This window comes from Erythrolamprus reginae, chromosome 1 (assembly GCF_031021105.1).
Source record: "Erythrolamprus reginae isolate rEryReg1 chromosome 1, rEryReg1.hap1, whole genome shotgun sequence".
NCBI lineage: Eukaryota > Metazoa > Chordata > Lepidosauria > Squamata > Dipsadidae > Erythrolamprus > Erythrolamprus reginae.
Genome location: NC_091950.1, coordinates 108,899,923 through 108,917,499, shown reverse-complemented (window position 1 = coordinate 108,917,499; position 17,577 = coordinate 108,899,923). Strand labels below are relative to the sequence as shown.

At 36.2% G+C, this 17,577-nt stretch overlaps 1 protein-coding gene across 2 annotated transcripts in view; it reads right to left on the bottom strand.

Moving 5' to 3' along the window:
- The window catches only part of PRMT3 (protein arginine methyltransferase 3), a 105,626-nt gene extending 89,854 nt beyond the window's left edge, over positions 1-15,772 (bottom strand). The window contains exons 1-7 of one of the 2 annotated variants that reach the window (XM_070761815.1): positions 15,600-15,772; positions 15,351-15,507; positions 13,416-13,498; positions 8,806-8,855; positions 7,973-8,075; positions 5,901-6,054; positions 1,291-1,432 (exon numbers count right to left, since the gene is read on the bottom strand). In XM_070761815.1, coding sequence (XP_070617916.1) covers positions 1,291-1,432; positions 5,901-6,054; positions 7,973-8,075; positions 8,806-8,855; positions 13,416-13,498; positions 15,351-15,507; positions 15,600-15,627 — 717 coding nt within the window. In that variant the 5' untranslated portion in view covers positions 15,628-15,772. The remainder of the gene's footprint in view (positions 1-1,290; positions 1,433-5,900; positions 6,055-7,972; positions 8,076-8,805; positions 8,856-13,415; positions 13,499-15,350; positions 15,508-15,599) is intronic. The other variant, XM_070761823.1, reaches the window with a different exon arrangement.
- Between the last annotated feature and the right edge of the window lie 1,805 nt (positions 15,773-17,577).

Here is a 17,577-nt window from a genome sequence, read left to right as displayed (position 1 = left end):
CCCTTCTTTACAGATTTTGCAATTTCTTCCTCTTTTGAGGCTTTAGCAGCATATATTATCTGTTTCGCCTCCTTGTCTCATTTTATACACCTCTCTATCAGCTATACTTCCAGACTCTTTATACCTCCTATAGGCAGCCTTTTTTTCATTGACTATAGCCCTTACATCATTGCTAAACCATAGCGGTTTCTTCTTCCTTTTACCTTTAGTTATTTGCTTTACATAAAGTCTTGTGGCTTTTAAGATGGCCTTTTTTAATACAGTCCACTGGGTGCTCGCTCCTGCCATTTTATCCCTCCCCTTTAATTCATTATTTAAATATTCCCCCATTGCATTAAAATTTGTTTTTCTGAAATCTAATACTTTGGTTGCAGTGTAGGATTGCTCACAATCAGTTTTTACATCAAACCACAAACATAGATGGTCACTGCAACCTAAATTTTCTCCCACCTTGACCTCTGAAACCCAATTCCCATTTGTAAAAACTAAATCTAGAATATTCTCCCCTCTAGTTGGTGTCTTAACTAGCTGTGCCAGAGCTGCTCCTGTAAAGGCCTCTACTATATTCTTACTTTTGCATGTAAGGGCACTGGGGATATTCCAGTCAACATCAGGCATGTTGAAATCACCCATAACCACAATATCTCCCTTTACTGCCATTTGGGTAATTTCATCCACCATCTTGTTGTCATGTTCCTCAGATTGCCCTGGAGGCCTATAGATCACCCCAATTCTAATGACAGAACCGTCTTTATTTTGCATGCAAATCCAGAGGGTCTCCAGATCTTGTACTAGTCCACGTTCTGAGAAGATGCTGCTGCAATGCAAATGCTGGCACTAAGGCAAAATCCCAAAGGATAGTATATGCAGAATTGTCAAAAATTAATCACAAGATATATTACATTACACCGATTATTTAATATCGAAATACTAGAGGAAAATTACCTTCAGAGCATTTCTATTGTGTTTATGGAAGACCTAAATCTATATTAGCTATCATATGGCTGAATTCCTATCCCACTGAAGGGGAAAAAGTAACAACCAAGGAAGCATATGGGGAGAGCAGACTACACATGGTCCTTTGGGATTTTGATCTGTGTTTTTACATGTGTGATTTCTCTTGTTACTTTGTTCACTTTTTTCCCCTTGCATTTTTACCTGAGCTTCACCAGGATAACAATCTAGTATGGATAGGGTTAAAAATGCAGCGGTATTGCAGTATACGTATGGGGAAACAGCCTCCCTTCCATCTTTCCCACCATAAAGACAGGCTTCTGTTCATTTCCTAACCTTTAGCATTTCTTCATGAATCCCAAAGTGCCCATATGAGCTGAAGTAAACATCTTCCTCATCCTCCTTTAAGTCCCCAGTTGTGCGAGCAGATGAGCAACTTCCGATTTCTGTGTTCATCACCAAATCCTGCGCAAATTGCCTGTAATCAATTTGAAACATACCCTCAAGACATAGTACAAGAACTATAAAAAGGCAGCATAACCGGTAGGTTGCATACTGTGCTATTTGGTGGCTTCCACATGCTGAAGCTCCCTCTGCTGGCTACTGCATTGAAAGTTGCTTGGAATTTTTTTGAGCGTTTCAAACGCCAGTATTTTTTCTACATCCCAGGGCAGGGGTAGGCAAAGTTGGCTCTTCTATGACTTGTGGACTTCAACTCCCAGAATCTCTGAGCCAATCATGCTAGCTCAGGAATTCTGGGAGTTGGAGTCCACATGTCATAGAAGAGCCAACTTTGCCTACCCCTCTCCCAGGGCATAAAGAACTGTATCTGGTTGTTTTTTATAACTCTACTCAATTCTAACTATGAAAGTCAATTTGGTGGTTAAGATGCTAGGGAAACTGTGAGTTCTAGTCAAATGTCTATGAAAATCCTCAGTCATCTAGTTGAATCAAAAGTAGTGGGGGGGGGGTTGGAAAATGCAACTGGACTGTTTTTTTGAGGAAAACGACATTTCGCTTTCTATCCTGGAAACATCAGGAAACGTCATTTGTTTGTTTGTTTGTTTGTTTCTTTGTTTCTTTCTTTTTTTCTTTGTTCATTGATTGATTGATTCATTGGTTGGTTGTACTTATATGCCACTCTTCTCAAGGACCCAGGGAGGCAACATATAAAAGCAATACAAAAAACAATTATAAAGCCCAATTATAAAACTTATCTAAAAACCCCAAGTCATAAAACTGTATAACCACATTCATTCACGTCACAGTCATGCTAATGGTCGGAACAGAGTGTAAGAGCTCGATGCCCCCAGGTCTGTCAGCAAAGGTGAGTTTTTAAAGCCTTCCGGAAGGCCAGGAGTGGGGATAGTGCAAATCTCCGGGGTGGAGTTGGTTCCAGAGGGTCGGAGCTGCCACAGAGAAGGCCCTTCCCCTAGGGCCCGCCAGACGGCATTGCTTGGCTGACGGACCTGGAGAAGGCCGACACTGTGGGCTCTGACCAGTCGCTGGGATACATGAGGCTGGAGACGGTTCCATAAGTAACCTGGTCCTAAGCCATTAGTTGCATTGGATACTGTGGGCAATGAAAGGACAGTTATTCACAGTTGAGATTAGATGGGGTGGTTTTTTTTGGGGGGGGGCGGGATGGAAAGATTGTGTTTCCTTTCCAGACAATTGGTCTTAACACTATGAATTCTAGTCTTTCCTCGGACACCCAGCCCAAGGAGCAGAAGCCAATAGCAAACTAGCTGCGAAAAACCTTGCCAAGAAAACTGCAGGGATGAGTCCAGGCAGTCACCAGGAGTCAATAATGACTCAAAGCTACAATTCTAGCTGTAGTACAGCAAAATGTTTAATAATATTTTAAAAGGTACATAAAACATAAAAGGTTTAAAAGGTTCAGAACACATAAAACAGCAGGGAATAGATTCCAAATAATCCAGCTGATGTTAGAAAACTTGGTCCAATTACTTAAAAGTAATTTAGCAACCTTTGAAAATAATAATCTTTCAAGGAATAGCAACCAATAAAGAAAAAGCAGGAGATAATTACAGGGCCACAAAAGAGGATAAATTAACATTTTAAAAGCACTTAAGCAATTAGTATTATTTCTCAGCATCCTCTTTCTACTACAAAAACAATAATAAGCCTCTAAAGCAATAGAAGATCCTTATTGAGTTATTTAAGAACACAATAGTCCAAAAGTCTATTTTTAAAAATAAAAGTACTATTTGAAGGAACAATGGCTATAATTTCAGAATACCACATATATAGCAACTAGAATATGGAACAGAAGTTATTCTAATATTTTACAGGCAAGTCTACATCAAATAAATCTTAACTCTTGGTAATGAAATGGACTTACTATTGTGATTTTTCTGGCAAAAGTACAGAAGTGTTTGGCAGTGCCTACTTCTTGGATGATTTCTGACTTCCCTTCTATCTATAACTGAAACAGTTTAAATGTATTTTGATGCAGCCTTGGGCATCTGATTCTCTTCCTGTAAAGCAGGATTTAAGGGTAGCTGTCTAGGACCAGTCTGTACTTTTTATAGCAACAAAAATATTTGGATGAAACTATTGACATCAATGTAAACATCCCTGGCTACTGGCCATGCTGATAGGAATTGCTGATAGGATGACGTCTGATCACCTACTGATTCCCTACATATGTTCTAGCTGGATCACTAGCAACCAATGAAGGGGTAAGAAAAGTGCAGTCGTGCTCAGTCCATGAATTCAGAATAGATATTTTAATCAATTTTGTGACTCAAAATACTCCTGACTCAGGACTGAGCCAAATAAAGGAACAGGAAGAATTGATTTAGCAATTATTCAAAAAAAATGCTCTACTTAGGCCATCAAGTCCAATCCATACTTTAAGACAGAAACCTAAATTAAAACACAAGTATCTAGCCTTCAGTTGAACTCATCCAGTGAAAGTGCCAGCACTTCTTTCATAGTAATTATTTCTACTGGTAAACTCTTCTTAAGAGTTATGAAGTTATTTTAGCATTAAATCAGAATCTGTCTTCTAATAGCTTAGTTCCAATAAAGCAACATGCGTTCTTGAATTATGAAGAACCTGTTTTGACTTTCTGGTAATATTTATTATTATTACTATTACTATTACTATTACTATTACTATTATTATTATTATTATTATTATTATTATTATTATTATTATTATTATTAAAATTTGTATGCCGCCCTTCTCCGTAGACTCATATATATACATTTAGATATTTTAAGATGTTATAATCCTGCTCAGTCTTACCAACATTACATATTCATAACTTCTTGGTAAGATTTAGTGTCTATTCTCCTGATCATCCTTACTGGCCTTCTATGATATTTTAATTGTCTAAATCAGTGGTAGGGAACATTGGCTCTTCCATAACATGTGGACTTCAACTCCCAGAGTTCCTAAGCTAGCAAGATTGGCTCAGGAATTCTGGGAGTTGAAGTCCACAAGTCATAGAAGAGCCAATATTCTCTACCTCTGGTTTAATATTTCTTAAAATGTGCCAACCAGAACTAAATATATTAGATATACCCAGTATCCTGTTGTTGTGTTGCTTTTTTTTTTTTTTGCATCTTGTGAGCTCCCCCGAGTTTTCAGAGAAGGGCGCCATACAAATCTAAATAATAATGATAATGATAATAATAATAAAAATTTCACCAAAGAATACATTGGAACGAAGATTTTTTTGTGTTTTGGAAATTATAATTCTGTTAATGAAGCCTAAAATTGACTTTTATGCTAATGACACATTTCTGACACATAGAGCTTTGCAATCAATTGCTATTCAGACACCTTTTTCATAAGCACTGTAATTAAGCCACCCATCCTCCCACAATCCTGTATCAGTGTTTTTGACCTTAAATGAAGAATTTTGCGGCTCTCTCTCTCTCTCTGTTGAACTTCATTTATTACTTTCAGGACATTTCTCTAGCCTATACAAATTGTTGTGAATTTCATTTGTTTTCTAGAGTACCATACAGTCCATCTAATTTTACCTTATTTACAAATGTGAGAAGCTCTCATTGTATCATTTCTTCCAGCACTTACACTGATAATGCTAACAAAAGGCTTAGGATCAGATTACCTACGGGACCGTCTCCTGCCTCATGAATCCCACAGCGTTGGCCGTCTCGAAGTCCCATCGGCCAGACAATGTCTTCTGGCAGGCCCTAGGGGAAGAGCCTTCTCTGTGGCAGCCCCAGCCCTCTAGAACGAACTGCCTCCGGAGATACATATTGCCCCCTCCCTCTGGTCTTTCATAAAGCTCTGAAGACCTACCTCTGCCGGCGGGCATGGGGGCTGTGAGAGATGAAATTGTCTCTGGCCGATATTGTGAATGATCAATTGAATGAATGGGAATGACTGCATATGGGAGTTTTTATGATTTTATAAATAATTATTTTTAACCATAATTAGATTTCTTTATATATATTGTTTTTATTATGTTGTACGTTGCCCTGAGTCGTTTTGAGAAGGGCGGCATAGAAGTCCATTTAATAAATGGATAATAAATAAATTGAAAAATGCAAGCTTAGCGCTGAATCTTTAGACACTTACTCAAAACAACATTCCAATTCAATGAGGGCATTCTGACTATGATTTTCGAACTACTTATGCATCCACTTGATGATCATGCTATCCTGTCCACATTACCTTTCAACTGTCTAATAAGTCTCTTGCTATTTCCTATTTGCTTATTTTCTATTGCATTATTTAAGCAACAGGAGAGTATGCTTTACAAAGCTTAGCTGAATTGTAAAAAAATGTCCTTCTTATTGATCCATTCATTATATGACAAATTTTTCAGTTTTTCTTCTCTTTAATACACTAAATATCATACTCCTCTATCATCTTGGTTCAACTAAGTTGAATATTTAGTTCAGGGTTTTGAACTGAAAAGTGCATTATTTAAAATGATTACCTCATTTTCTGTAGATCATCTTGGGCTTGGGCCAATGCAGCTTCTGCCAACTCAGTTCTGTGCTCAGCAATTTTCAAGCATTCAAGGAGAGATGTAGACTCAGATACTCCATTAGGACATGAGATACTGGGAGGATCAAGAAGGTCTTCTACATCTGGAAATGAAACACAAATATTTGTACAAATATGGAATGGAACATAATGGTTTAACTTTGAATAAGAATGGATGCTGACCATGTTTCTTAAAAGTGTTCTTTGAAAGGCAGTCCAGACAAAAAAACACAGCCTGGAACACCAGCTCTATCTTTATTGTAAGGTTATATTTAACAAAATCTTGCAAGACTGAAAATATTTTCCCCTCTTTCTTTTTTGCTTTTTTTTTTTACATAACTAGGACTCCTTCAGAAACATTTCCCATGCCATTCCTCCTCTGGATTGAGATATCTTCTTGCCAACAGGCCTAGGGCCATTACCAACTGTTCTCCAGTTTTCCTTAGTTTCTCATGTTGATTCTTCCTTGTTCTAAAGTTCAAAAGGACTCAATCCAAATTGATTTGATTATCCATTTTACTTTTCTTTGTGCAGTAGACACTAAGCCAGCGTCAATGTATGGACAAGAATCTATCATATGATTGCTAGGAAGAAAAAAACCTGTCTTGATGGACAATCAATCAACATCAATATATTTGTGAAATTCTTTTTTCCAAAAGAGATTTGCTAGCTTGCAATTAATAAGATTTAAAAATAAGCTATACATTCCATTGGATTCCTAGTGCAATATAAGTGTTTAAAAGTTTGCCAAAGAGTATTATTCATTCTGGAGCCATACAGAGGAGTCCCAGCCAGGTATAGAGATATATTGAATACAATCAAATCAAAGGTGACTCATTGATTTCAAGGGACATTCTAGACTGCAGATGCTATCACAAAGCATCCATTAATTATACTATCCATAAGCAATACAAGATGGTATTCTTTACAACTCAGCACATGTAACAAAACCTGACAATTTTAGTGATAAACCAGTTGAAAAATACAATTAGATCTATTTGTGAAACCCCATTTAGACTATAGGTTTTCCAATTTGCATACCATCTTCTAGGAGTAAAACATTTTTAACAGAATATCCCCAATTCACAGAGACAATTTAGCAGAATTTTGTGGCACATGATGTCAAAAAGAAGTGAAAGATTAAAGCAGGCTCACCATAATAGCATTTGCTATGTTTTCTCACAAAAATTTTTATCAGAATAAATTTATTCTGCCTCAGACCAAAGACTGAAACCAGAGATAGGATCCAGAAAAGGATTTCTAAGAACATCTATAGCTAGCTATACAGGCATCATTATTTTAGTCCCCTCATTCAAAAAATAATATCCATCAGCTTTGGATTATGCAAATTTTCCAAAACATTCAAGAAGCCATCACATTCCATAAGAGATTGATAAGAGAATATTAAATTCTTAAGATATTAAGATATATTAACTTAATTTCATGAAATGTTATAAAAAAATAAAACAAAATTTCCATTGTCCAGAAAGATTCTTACTTCATATCAAACTTTCTACTCTTGGCAAAGATCAAGATAATATTAATCAATTTTGGGCAGTCTTGGATGCAACTAATTTACATCATTTTCACTCTGTATCTGGCTTGGTTATGGAACACAAATAGTAATAGCCTTGGTCACCATGATGATCTATGCTGGAAATGATAAAGATATAATCCTAAAATGCCTCTGACAGCCTAAACCAGGGATAGGCAAAGTTGGCTCTTCTATGACTTGTGGGCTTCAACTCCCAGAACTCCTGAGCCACAATCATGCTAGCTCAGGAATTCTGGGAGTTGAAGTCCATATGTCATAGAAGAGTCAACTTGCCTACCCCTAGTCTAAGCTAATTTACAGGTGGGGTTGTTTTACAATACTATTTTCAAACATTTTAAAGCACAGATAATTATTATTCTTATTTCAAATTATAAACTATCTTGATTTGGATAAGGTTTCAAATTATTTACAAATCTCCTTATAATTTTATATACTATGCAAAAAATTAAAATGAAAAGAAAATTTACCAAACTGTAGTAATAAGTCATTTTCTATTACAGGTTTCAAATAGTTATCTTCATTCCAAGGAAATGGAGGTCTAAGATTATTAACATACTCTGCATCTGGCTTCTGAAATAGCAAATGAACATGGAAGTGACAGACTATCCCAAGAATGAATCATACACAGAAATAACAAACTGGAATTTTTAAAGTTAGACATATGATCTATATGTAGCATAATTCTACAAACAATACATTCTTCCTCTAATTTATAGCTGATTAACCTTTCTCATCTATGGACTTGTATTTTATATTTTTAATTTTATGCCATATAATACGCCTTGTTTTAATTGTGATGCTTCTGACACAAATTAACAAACATCTAAGATAGAATATACATACACATATATACAATATATCATTTCCAAATCCATTGCTTGCCATTAACAACAAATTGTTGCTAAGAGTAAGTAACTCTAAAATTAGAACTAGAAACAATAAACATTATTGAACATTGTGGTCTTCGTTTTGGTAAGAAATGTTCATCGTTAGGATATTAAGAATGATCTAATACTTACACATTTCCAGATTGCGTAGAATATTATGAACACTTATTTATCATATTTATAAGATGACCCAATTAACTATGGTTCTTAAGTGAAGTAATATTTTAGACATCAAGATAATCCACCATAAATAATTTTTAAAATTGATTTTATATTCACATTTGGTTAGGTTTTTGCACTCTCACAATTTCTTGAAGTGGCATTCTAATACCAGATGATATTCTACTCACCACTCTCTAATTTAAATAATATTATTTAATTTATATCTACTTTAAAAATATTTGGAAACTTACCTGCAGTCTAATAAAGTTTACTAGCTTAATGTAGCCATAGAAATCAAGCCCTGAAAGAAGCAGAAAAACAGAAATGTTTATCAGAATCTTAATATGTATACCCTTTTACATTTTTATACTTCCTCCCATTCTTTTATTTCTGTACTGACCTTCTTGCTTAAGTTCAATACAACTATAAGTTTGCTGTACTAAATGGAATATTTGACCTTATCTCAAAAGCTCAAAAAATAGGTTTGCTGTACTAAATGGAATATTTGACCTTATCTAACAAATCTTATTTATTAATGTAATGACTTAAGCTATTTAGAAAATCTGAATGCCATTTCATTGCCAAACTTCAGCAATTTATAAGTGGCAAAATAAATCAATCTTAGTAAAAAAACAACTGATAATTACTGGATGAGCAACTGATGTTCATATGTGAGCATACACCCCTTTGAGTCAATATTGATTCCTGATGACTGTTTTGACATAGCCCTTCTGGGCTTTTTGGAAATGGCTTAATATTGCCACTTTCTAGGGCTGAGAGCAACTCCAGTTTCTAGTTTGCTGGATTAAAAGCTACACCAAACTGATTATTAATATTTAAAAGTTAACAATAGATATTTTCATAAATGTTGGATAACTTAACCAACATTCAGACATTACAATAGCACTTATTTTCCAAAAGCTCTGGAATAATAATATTTAAGGCAGTAATCTTAATTCTGCAAGGAGGGAGCAGAGTATTGTAGACCATGGGATCCATCACAGGAAAGACTTGTAACTTTACCTATACGGTGGTACCTCTACTTAAGAACTTAATTTGTTCTGTGACCAGGTTCTTAAGTAGAAAGGTTTATAAGTAGAAGCAATTTTTCCCATAGGAATCAAATAATGCATGGAAACTCATTAGGAAAGAAATAAAAGCTTGAAATTTGGGTGGGAGGAGGAGGAAGAAGAGGTGGAGGACAGTCGCTGCCAAAGGAAGAAGGTGAGGTGAAGGGAATTAAAAAAATCCAAAATTTTAAGGCTTTAAAAAAAAAAAAAGAGGGACTCTGAGGGGGCGAGGAGGAGCACGCGCCTCCCATAAGCCTGGCGCAAGGCTTCCTCCCATACACTGCGCCAGAGAGAGAAACCCAGGGGGAATGGCAGGAAACTGGCCAGGCCTTCATGCCACTCTCAAATTTCCTGGAAAAATTTTCCGGGCTCAGGTTCTTAAGTAGAAAATGGTTCTTAAGAAGAGGCAAAAAAAATCTTGAACACTTGGTTCTTATCTAAAAAAGTTCTTAAGTAGAGACGTTCTTAGGTAGAGGTACCCTGTATTCTTAGAGTTGGGGAATGTGTCATGCTCCCTCTGCTGGAATATTTATTTATCTATTTATTTATCAACTGGATTTATATGCTGCCCCTCTCTGAAGACTCGGGGCAGCTTACAGCATATAAAAGAACAGTAAAAACATCCCAAATCCAAATTTAATTTAAATTAACTAATCTAAAACCCTAATTCATTAAAAACCAATCACTCTCATTCAAACAATCAAACATACATTCTATTCATCAGTCGGGGACTAAAGTCTAATGGTCCCAGGCCTGTCGGCACAGGTGGGTCTTTAGGCTCTTGCAGAAGGTCAGGAGAGTGTGGGCAATACGAATCTCTGGAGGGAGCTGGTTCCCTCCCCCACACACACACACACAGAGAGAAGACTCTTCCCCTAGGCCCCACCATGCAACATTGTCTAGTCGACGGGACCTGGAGAAGGCCGACTCTGTGGGACCTGACCGGTCACTGGGACTCATGCAGCAGAAGGCGGTCCCATAAGTAATCTGGTCCGATGTCATGTAGGACATTAGAGATCATAACCAACACTTTGAACTGTGTTCGTAAAATAATCGGCAGTCAATGACATGGGCGTACCTAGGAAGGCCCATGACCGCTCACGCGGCTGCATTCTGCACGATCTGTAGTTTACGAACACTCTTCAAAGATAGCCCCATGTAGAGAGCATTACAGTAATCAAACCTCGAGGTGATAAGAGCATGAATGACTGTGAGTAGAGACTCCCTGTCTAGATAGGACCACAACCGGCGCACCAAGTGAAACCTGGCGAACGTCCTTCTTGCCACAGCTGAAAAATGATGTTCTAAGGTCAGCTGTGGATCGAGGAGGATGCCCAAGTTGCGGACCCTCTCTGAGAGGGGCAAAAATTCCCCCCAGGGTAATGGACTGACAGATGGGATTGTCCTTGCAAGGCAGAACCCACCGTCATTCTGTCTTGTCAGAGTTGAGTCTGAGCTTGTTGACATCCAACCAAACCCTTAGACCCTCCAGACACCGGCACATTATTTCCACTACTTCACTGAGTGGACACGGAGTGGAGATGTATAGCTGGGCATCAGCATACTGATGGTAACTCATCCTGTGCTCTCAGATGATCTCACCCAACAGTTTCATGTAGGTATTAAACAGCAGGGGGAGAGGACAAACCCCTGAGGAACCCCACAAGGGAGGGATCTAGGAGTCAACCTCTGACCTCCTGCTAACACTGACAGTGACCAGAGATTGGAGGTGAACCACCATAGGACAGTGTCTCCCCCGCCTAACCCCTCCAGCTGGTGCAGAAGGATAACATGGTTGATCATATATCAGAGAGGTAGAGGTAGAGGCATCTTGAATTGTACTTATTACTATTTACCCCACTTTTCACACAAGTCTTTCTGGAAATTGGCACAGATTTTCATCCTATTATTTTGCTACAATAGGTTATGAGGGAGATAGAATTGTAGAATGGCTGGTTCAAAGTCGTCTTATGATCTTCTCTACTAAAGGATGACTTAAACTTTAGTTTCCCCCAGTGCCTTTCCAACATTTTAATTGCTTGCTGTTCATACTTCCATATAATTCAACTTAAATGTTTTATTCTTCTACTCACAGAAAAACAATCTAACTCACTTTATATATAAGCCATTTCCATTGATATTCTCACTTTACAAATGAAAATGAATTTAGTATATGTTAAATTTTATAGCAAGGAAAAACATTATTCCTATAGTTGTGAGCATGCTAAAAATTCTACATACAAAAACAGAGAGAGAGAAATTTGTACAGGATATTTATACATGAATATGTTGTCATTCCTTAATGAAATTTCTTTAAAGATACTCCAATAAATAGAATTTACATATAAACAAGTTAAAGTATCATACAAATAATGGGCAATATTTTTATACAAGTAAGATGAATATTCTGAAAAAGGCATACTTATTTGCATCTAACAAAGCCTGTCAATTATTTTACCTAAAGATTAAAATGCCCAATTTGTAAATATGAAATGGCAATAAAGCCATAAATAAGGGGGCGACACCTACAATAAAAACAGACTCCAACATTATTATTAAATGGATTAAATATTTGGGAATTTATTACCAAAAAACAAAATATTTATTCCCTGAATTGGAGAAGTATAATGGCAGATATTTTAGATGGGTAAAGTTGATATTTTACTGGTTAAGAAGAACTGTAATGGTGAAAATGAACTGCAATAGTAAAAAAATGATACTATTGGTATCCCAAAGAATACCAATAAGAATTGAAAATAAGACACTAAATAACCAGCAGCTAATATTTTGTGCAAAAAGATTATTTTAAAAATGTTTAATTGAAAAGAATGTAAAGCTAGGAAGAAAACTGAATAGTAAAAAATTGTTATTTATTTATTTATTTATTTATTTATTTATTTATTTATTTATTGGATTTGTATGCCGCCCCTCTCCAGAGACTCGGGGCGGCTAACAGCGACAATAAAACAGTGTACAATAGTAATTTGGTATTGATGATTAAAAATCAATTAATATAAAAACCAAACATACATACATACATACCATGCATAGAATTGTAAAGGCCTAGGGGGAAAGAGGATCTCAATTCCCCCATGCCTGGTGGCAGAGGTGGGTTTTAAGTTGTTTACGAAAGGCAAGGAGGGTGGGGGCCGTTCTAATCTCTGGGGGGAGTTATATTCCAATATCAATATTTTTTCTGAATTGTTAAGTTTTACATTATTGCAATTAATTATTTTAAAAGTCCAATGTGTTTATTGCATTTCTTTCAATGAACAACTTCTTCTGTAGAAAAATGGTAAAGTAACTTCTGGGAATATGCACGGACATAAAATTCAATATATAAAAAACACATTCACTATTCAATTCAATCAAACATGAAAACAAATTTTGCCCTACAAATATCACATCAAAGGTTTGGGGGGGTTTTCACCTGAGTATAGTATAAGACTTTAATGTTTAATCTATTTATGTTTTCAATTTGTCAATTTTTGGTTAAACCAAAATTATTGTAATCTTTTCCATTTAACATAATTTGTCATATTGATCATAGTTCATTATTGCCTCCCTTGTTTTTAACATATTATTTTAATGTTCTTGAACTTTCAAATTGATACAATCAATTCTAATATTCAGAAAATATTTTTTTGAAATTTTAAAGTTAATTTTACAATACTTGTAGATCTTTATTTCTTATTTTTAATATTTCTCTTCTTTTCCTTTTGTAGTCTTAAGTTTAATCAACTTTTAAAAATACAAAATGAGAACCATACAATATGTGAAAATAAACTTACTATGTTTTTGAACCATCTTCTCAATACTGAACCCGTGGTCTGAAGTACAATGGCAAAAACTATCTTCAGCTGAACTGAAAAATCTTAGAAAAAAGCAGTATTTTTTGAAATACATAGACACAAATTTTATACTTTTACAATTTAGTCATGAATAGCATGTAATATAGAAATAGATCACAATATCTAATTATGGAACTATGAAAGACAGAATTCCGAGCATGTATTAAAGAATAAGCAATATGTTTCTGAAGTATCAGGTGAAAAAAATGAAGGGACAAACTAATGATAGAAACATCTCATGATACTGTACAGAGAAAATAATATTCCTAAAAGGAAGGCAGCAAGGATGGGAACAAAAGGATTACAGTAGTCAGATGTGAAAACTAACAATGATTACATGCAAAAGAAATTCAGTATCTGAAAGACAGAAAATACATGTGGTAAAGACTGAACATACTGTAAGTGAATTATTCAAGTGTTCTATTGCCTTTGACACAGTTCTCAACCTATAACATTCATTTAGTCACTCAGCTCTCAACCTACAACATTCATTTAGTGCCCGTTCAAAGTTACAACAGTACAACAAAAGTGACTTATGATCTTTTTCACACTTACGACCATTACAGCATTCCCATGGTCATGTGAGCAAAATTTAGGTGCTAGGCAACTATTCAGTTGCAGTGGTCATCTTTTGTTACCTTCTGATGTGCAAAGTCAATGGGGAAGCCAGGTTCATTTAACCACAGTTATTACTAACTTAACAACTACAGTGATTCACTTATCAACCGTGGCAAGAAAGAAAAGGGCAGAATTCCCTTAATAAATATCTTGCCTAGCAACAGAAATTCTAGACTCAATAGCGGTTGTGAATCAGAACTACTTCTCTACATTGCTTTTACTAGAAAAGGTCATGTTTAGGAGTTTGCCCCACCCCAAAAAACTGAAACCTAAGTCTGCAGCCCTGCTTTTTATCAGCCAAAAACTGCAGTATCCCTTGTAAAGACAATCACATTTCAAAGCGAAATCCTAAGGTGGAAAGAGTGCAAAAACATGCACTTGGTGTGTTGTGTTGTGCGTGTTGTACATTCAATATCCATTTACTTATTTATTAAATTTAAATTAAATTTATGTCTTGCCCATTTGGCTTTCACAAGCAACTCTGGGCAGCTAACAAAACAATTTTCGAATGTAAGCATGGGTTGTCTTTTTAAGAAAAATGTTAGGCTTCTAGCTGTTGTGTCAAGATAGTGACTTTCATTTAGGTAGGACAAGAAGCAATGGGCGGAAACTAATCAAGGAGAGAAGCAACTTAGAACTAAGGAGAAAATTCCTGACAGTTAGAACAATTGATCAGTAGAACGGCTTGCCTCCAGAAATTGTGAATGCTCCAACACTGAAAGTTTTAAAGATGTTGGATAACCATTTGTCTGAAGTAATGTAGGGTCTCCTGCCTAAGCAGGGGGTTGGACTATAAGACCTCAAGGCCCTTTCCAACTCTGTTGTTGTTGTTGTTGTTGTTGTTGTTGTTGTTGTTGTTGTTGTTATTATTTTAACACAAGGTTAAAGTGTTAACCTGAGAGGGGAGGCATACAAATCTAATAAATTATTAATTATTATTAAGATTAAATTGATGGTGATTTTTTTTCCTCTTTTTTTTATATACTCCTCTTTGGGGACTGTGCTGAAGCAAGGAGAAGGAAAAAAGATAACAAGAGACAAAGCAGGAAACTCAGATGATGTTAGCCTGGAGTAGGGGTGAGCAAAGTTGGCTCTTTCATGACATGTGGACTTCAACTCCCACAATTCCTAAGCTAGCATAATTGGCTCAGGAATTCTGGGAGTTGAAATCCTCATGTCATAGAAAAGCCAACTTTGCCTACCCCTGGCCTGGAGGAAGGAAAGCTTCCTTCCAACCGCTTTCCCTAAAACTCCAACCTGTCGCAGAAAAGGCAGGGAGTGCTCTGAGAAGGTCCCTCCATCCCGGCGTTGGGATCGTCGGCTCCATCCTCCTCTTCCTCCTCCCAAGCGTCCTCATTCTCGCTATCCGACAAACAAAGCCCCGAGCCACTTCGTGCCGGTCCCTCCGTTTCGCCTGCCAACAGCGAGGGGGAAAAGAGAGGATGAACCAGAGCTCAACCTGGCCGGAAATCTGCATAGAAAGAAAAGGGGGCGTGGGACACGTACCGATCGCCGCAGATGCCCCGGCACTCATAACTGCAACCCGCTAAAACTTCAAACCCTTTGGGTGAAAGTTCCCACGATAACAACACAGGGATCAGGCTCTACCCACGTGGAGCGAGAAGCTTACACTCACTTCCGGGTTAAGTGTCAGGTTTCCGACCAATAGGAAAGGAAAAGTGAGGAGGAGGCGGAGAATGCACTTGACTACGGTGAGTTTACGGGGCCAAAATTCACGGCAGGGACGGGGAAAGAGTACGCGTAAGATTTACGTGCTTAAATTGGATTAGGGCTGAGATGCTCCGGCGTTTTAAAACGAGGGGGGAAGAAATACAGTTGAGTGAACAGTGGTGGTAAGAAGAATGATTTCTGGAACTATGAAGACTTACCAATCTATTTCTTGGGAGTTGATTGGATTTTTGCTTCCAAACCTGCAGTGCAAGTTATTAGAGACCGGAGCAGATTTGTAATAAGTCCCCGTTTCCTCCCCGTCCCCCGGCAACAATCTCATGGAAATAATTCTTATATATTTACTTTTTTGTTTTGATAAAAGTTCGACCTTGTTTATATAGTATTTTACTTGGTTTCATTGCAAAAGTCTAAGGCTGCAGGATTCTTATAAATAGATCATTTTAACCTATATGCAACTTTCACTAGGCTTTAAAAAATTTATAGAATCATGAATTAACCGTCCCAAAGTCAATTTCCTAGCCAGTTCACGCTTGATAATTAAAATGATTAGGTATTCTTGTTTCAGAGTAAAAAAGGGTACTTTTTAAATGACAATTATTAAAATGCAATACAATTTGTACTTCATAAAATCCTCATTCAATTTTTTCCCAAACGATACTGAGGTATCTTATCAGAATGTAGTTGTATGATTAAAAGTGTTATCTTGCAGAAAGAAAGCCTTATAGATGTAAAAAAAAAGTTGCTAAATACATTTGAAGGAGGTAGGACTTTTTTTATTGGCCAGTGGAATTAGTAGAAATATTGATTTTTAATAATCTGCTTACATAAATATTTCCAAGCAGGTTGATTCCCACCATATATAGCAATATTCCAATTATATTCTGATATAATATATTCCAATTATTATGGTACTTTTTAATTATGATACTGTTACTTCCTCCTGCTTATATATAAACAGTTACTATATTAGTTTGTTGGATGACATTGTTATGCTTTGTTATCAGCTATTCATTATTCAACCCAATTTTCTGATATCACATGATAAAGTGAATAAAAAACCAACCACACAGAGGGCATCTAAAGCAATTTGCTAGACCAGTGTATCATACAAACATAGTGGTAGAAAAACACAAAATTTCATCATCTTTCAAATGACGGACAGCCAGGTGCAAACATTTTAAAGAATATGAGACAAATGCTCTTATAGTATTACTCCTTTTGATGGTTTTTAGAAAATTTCAGTAAATATGGGTAATAGGGCCATGTATACATATTCCATAAATACTTAAAAATCTGAGATTCATTTTAACACTGTTTGTCTCTTTCAAATAATCAAATCTCAAACTTTCGAAGTCTGATGTATATTTTCCTCAAGCCTTTCAACTTTGACCCCCTTTGACTGTGGAATATAAGAGGAATAGTAGTCAGCAGTACTGATCTGTTGGGTGAGATTTCTTCATGGATAAATGGCTATCCACTTTAGACTCGTAATCACTTTTGAGTAAAAATACGGTACTTGCTGTGACATGATGGTGATTTTTTAAAAATAATCTTTGCAGGACCTATCTTTAATTCTTCGTCTAAACATATGGAATCTATTTTAACTATTGGATGTGAAAACAGATATTAGAAAACATTTCTTAGCTTTGACTCTGAAGATGTTTGGAGTTGCAACTCTGAATTTACGCAGTTAGCAATGAAGTTATGTATGGTATGTTTGTGTGTATGTTTGGTTTTTATAATAAGGGTTTTTAGTTGTTTTATTAAATTGGATTGTTACATGTTGTTTTTT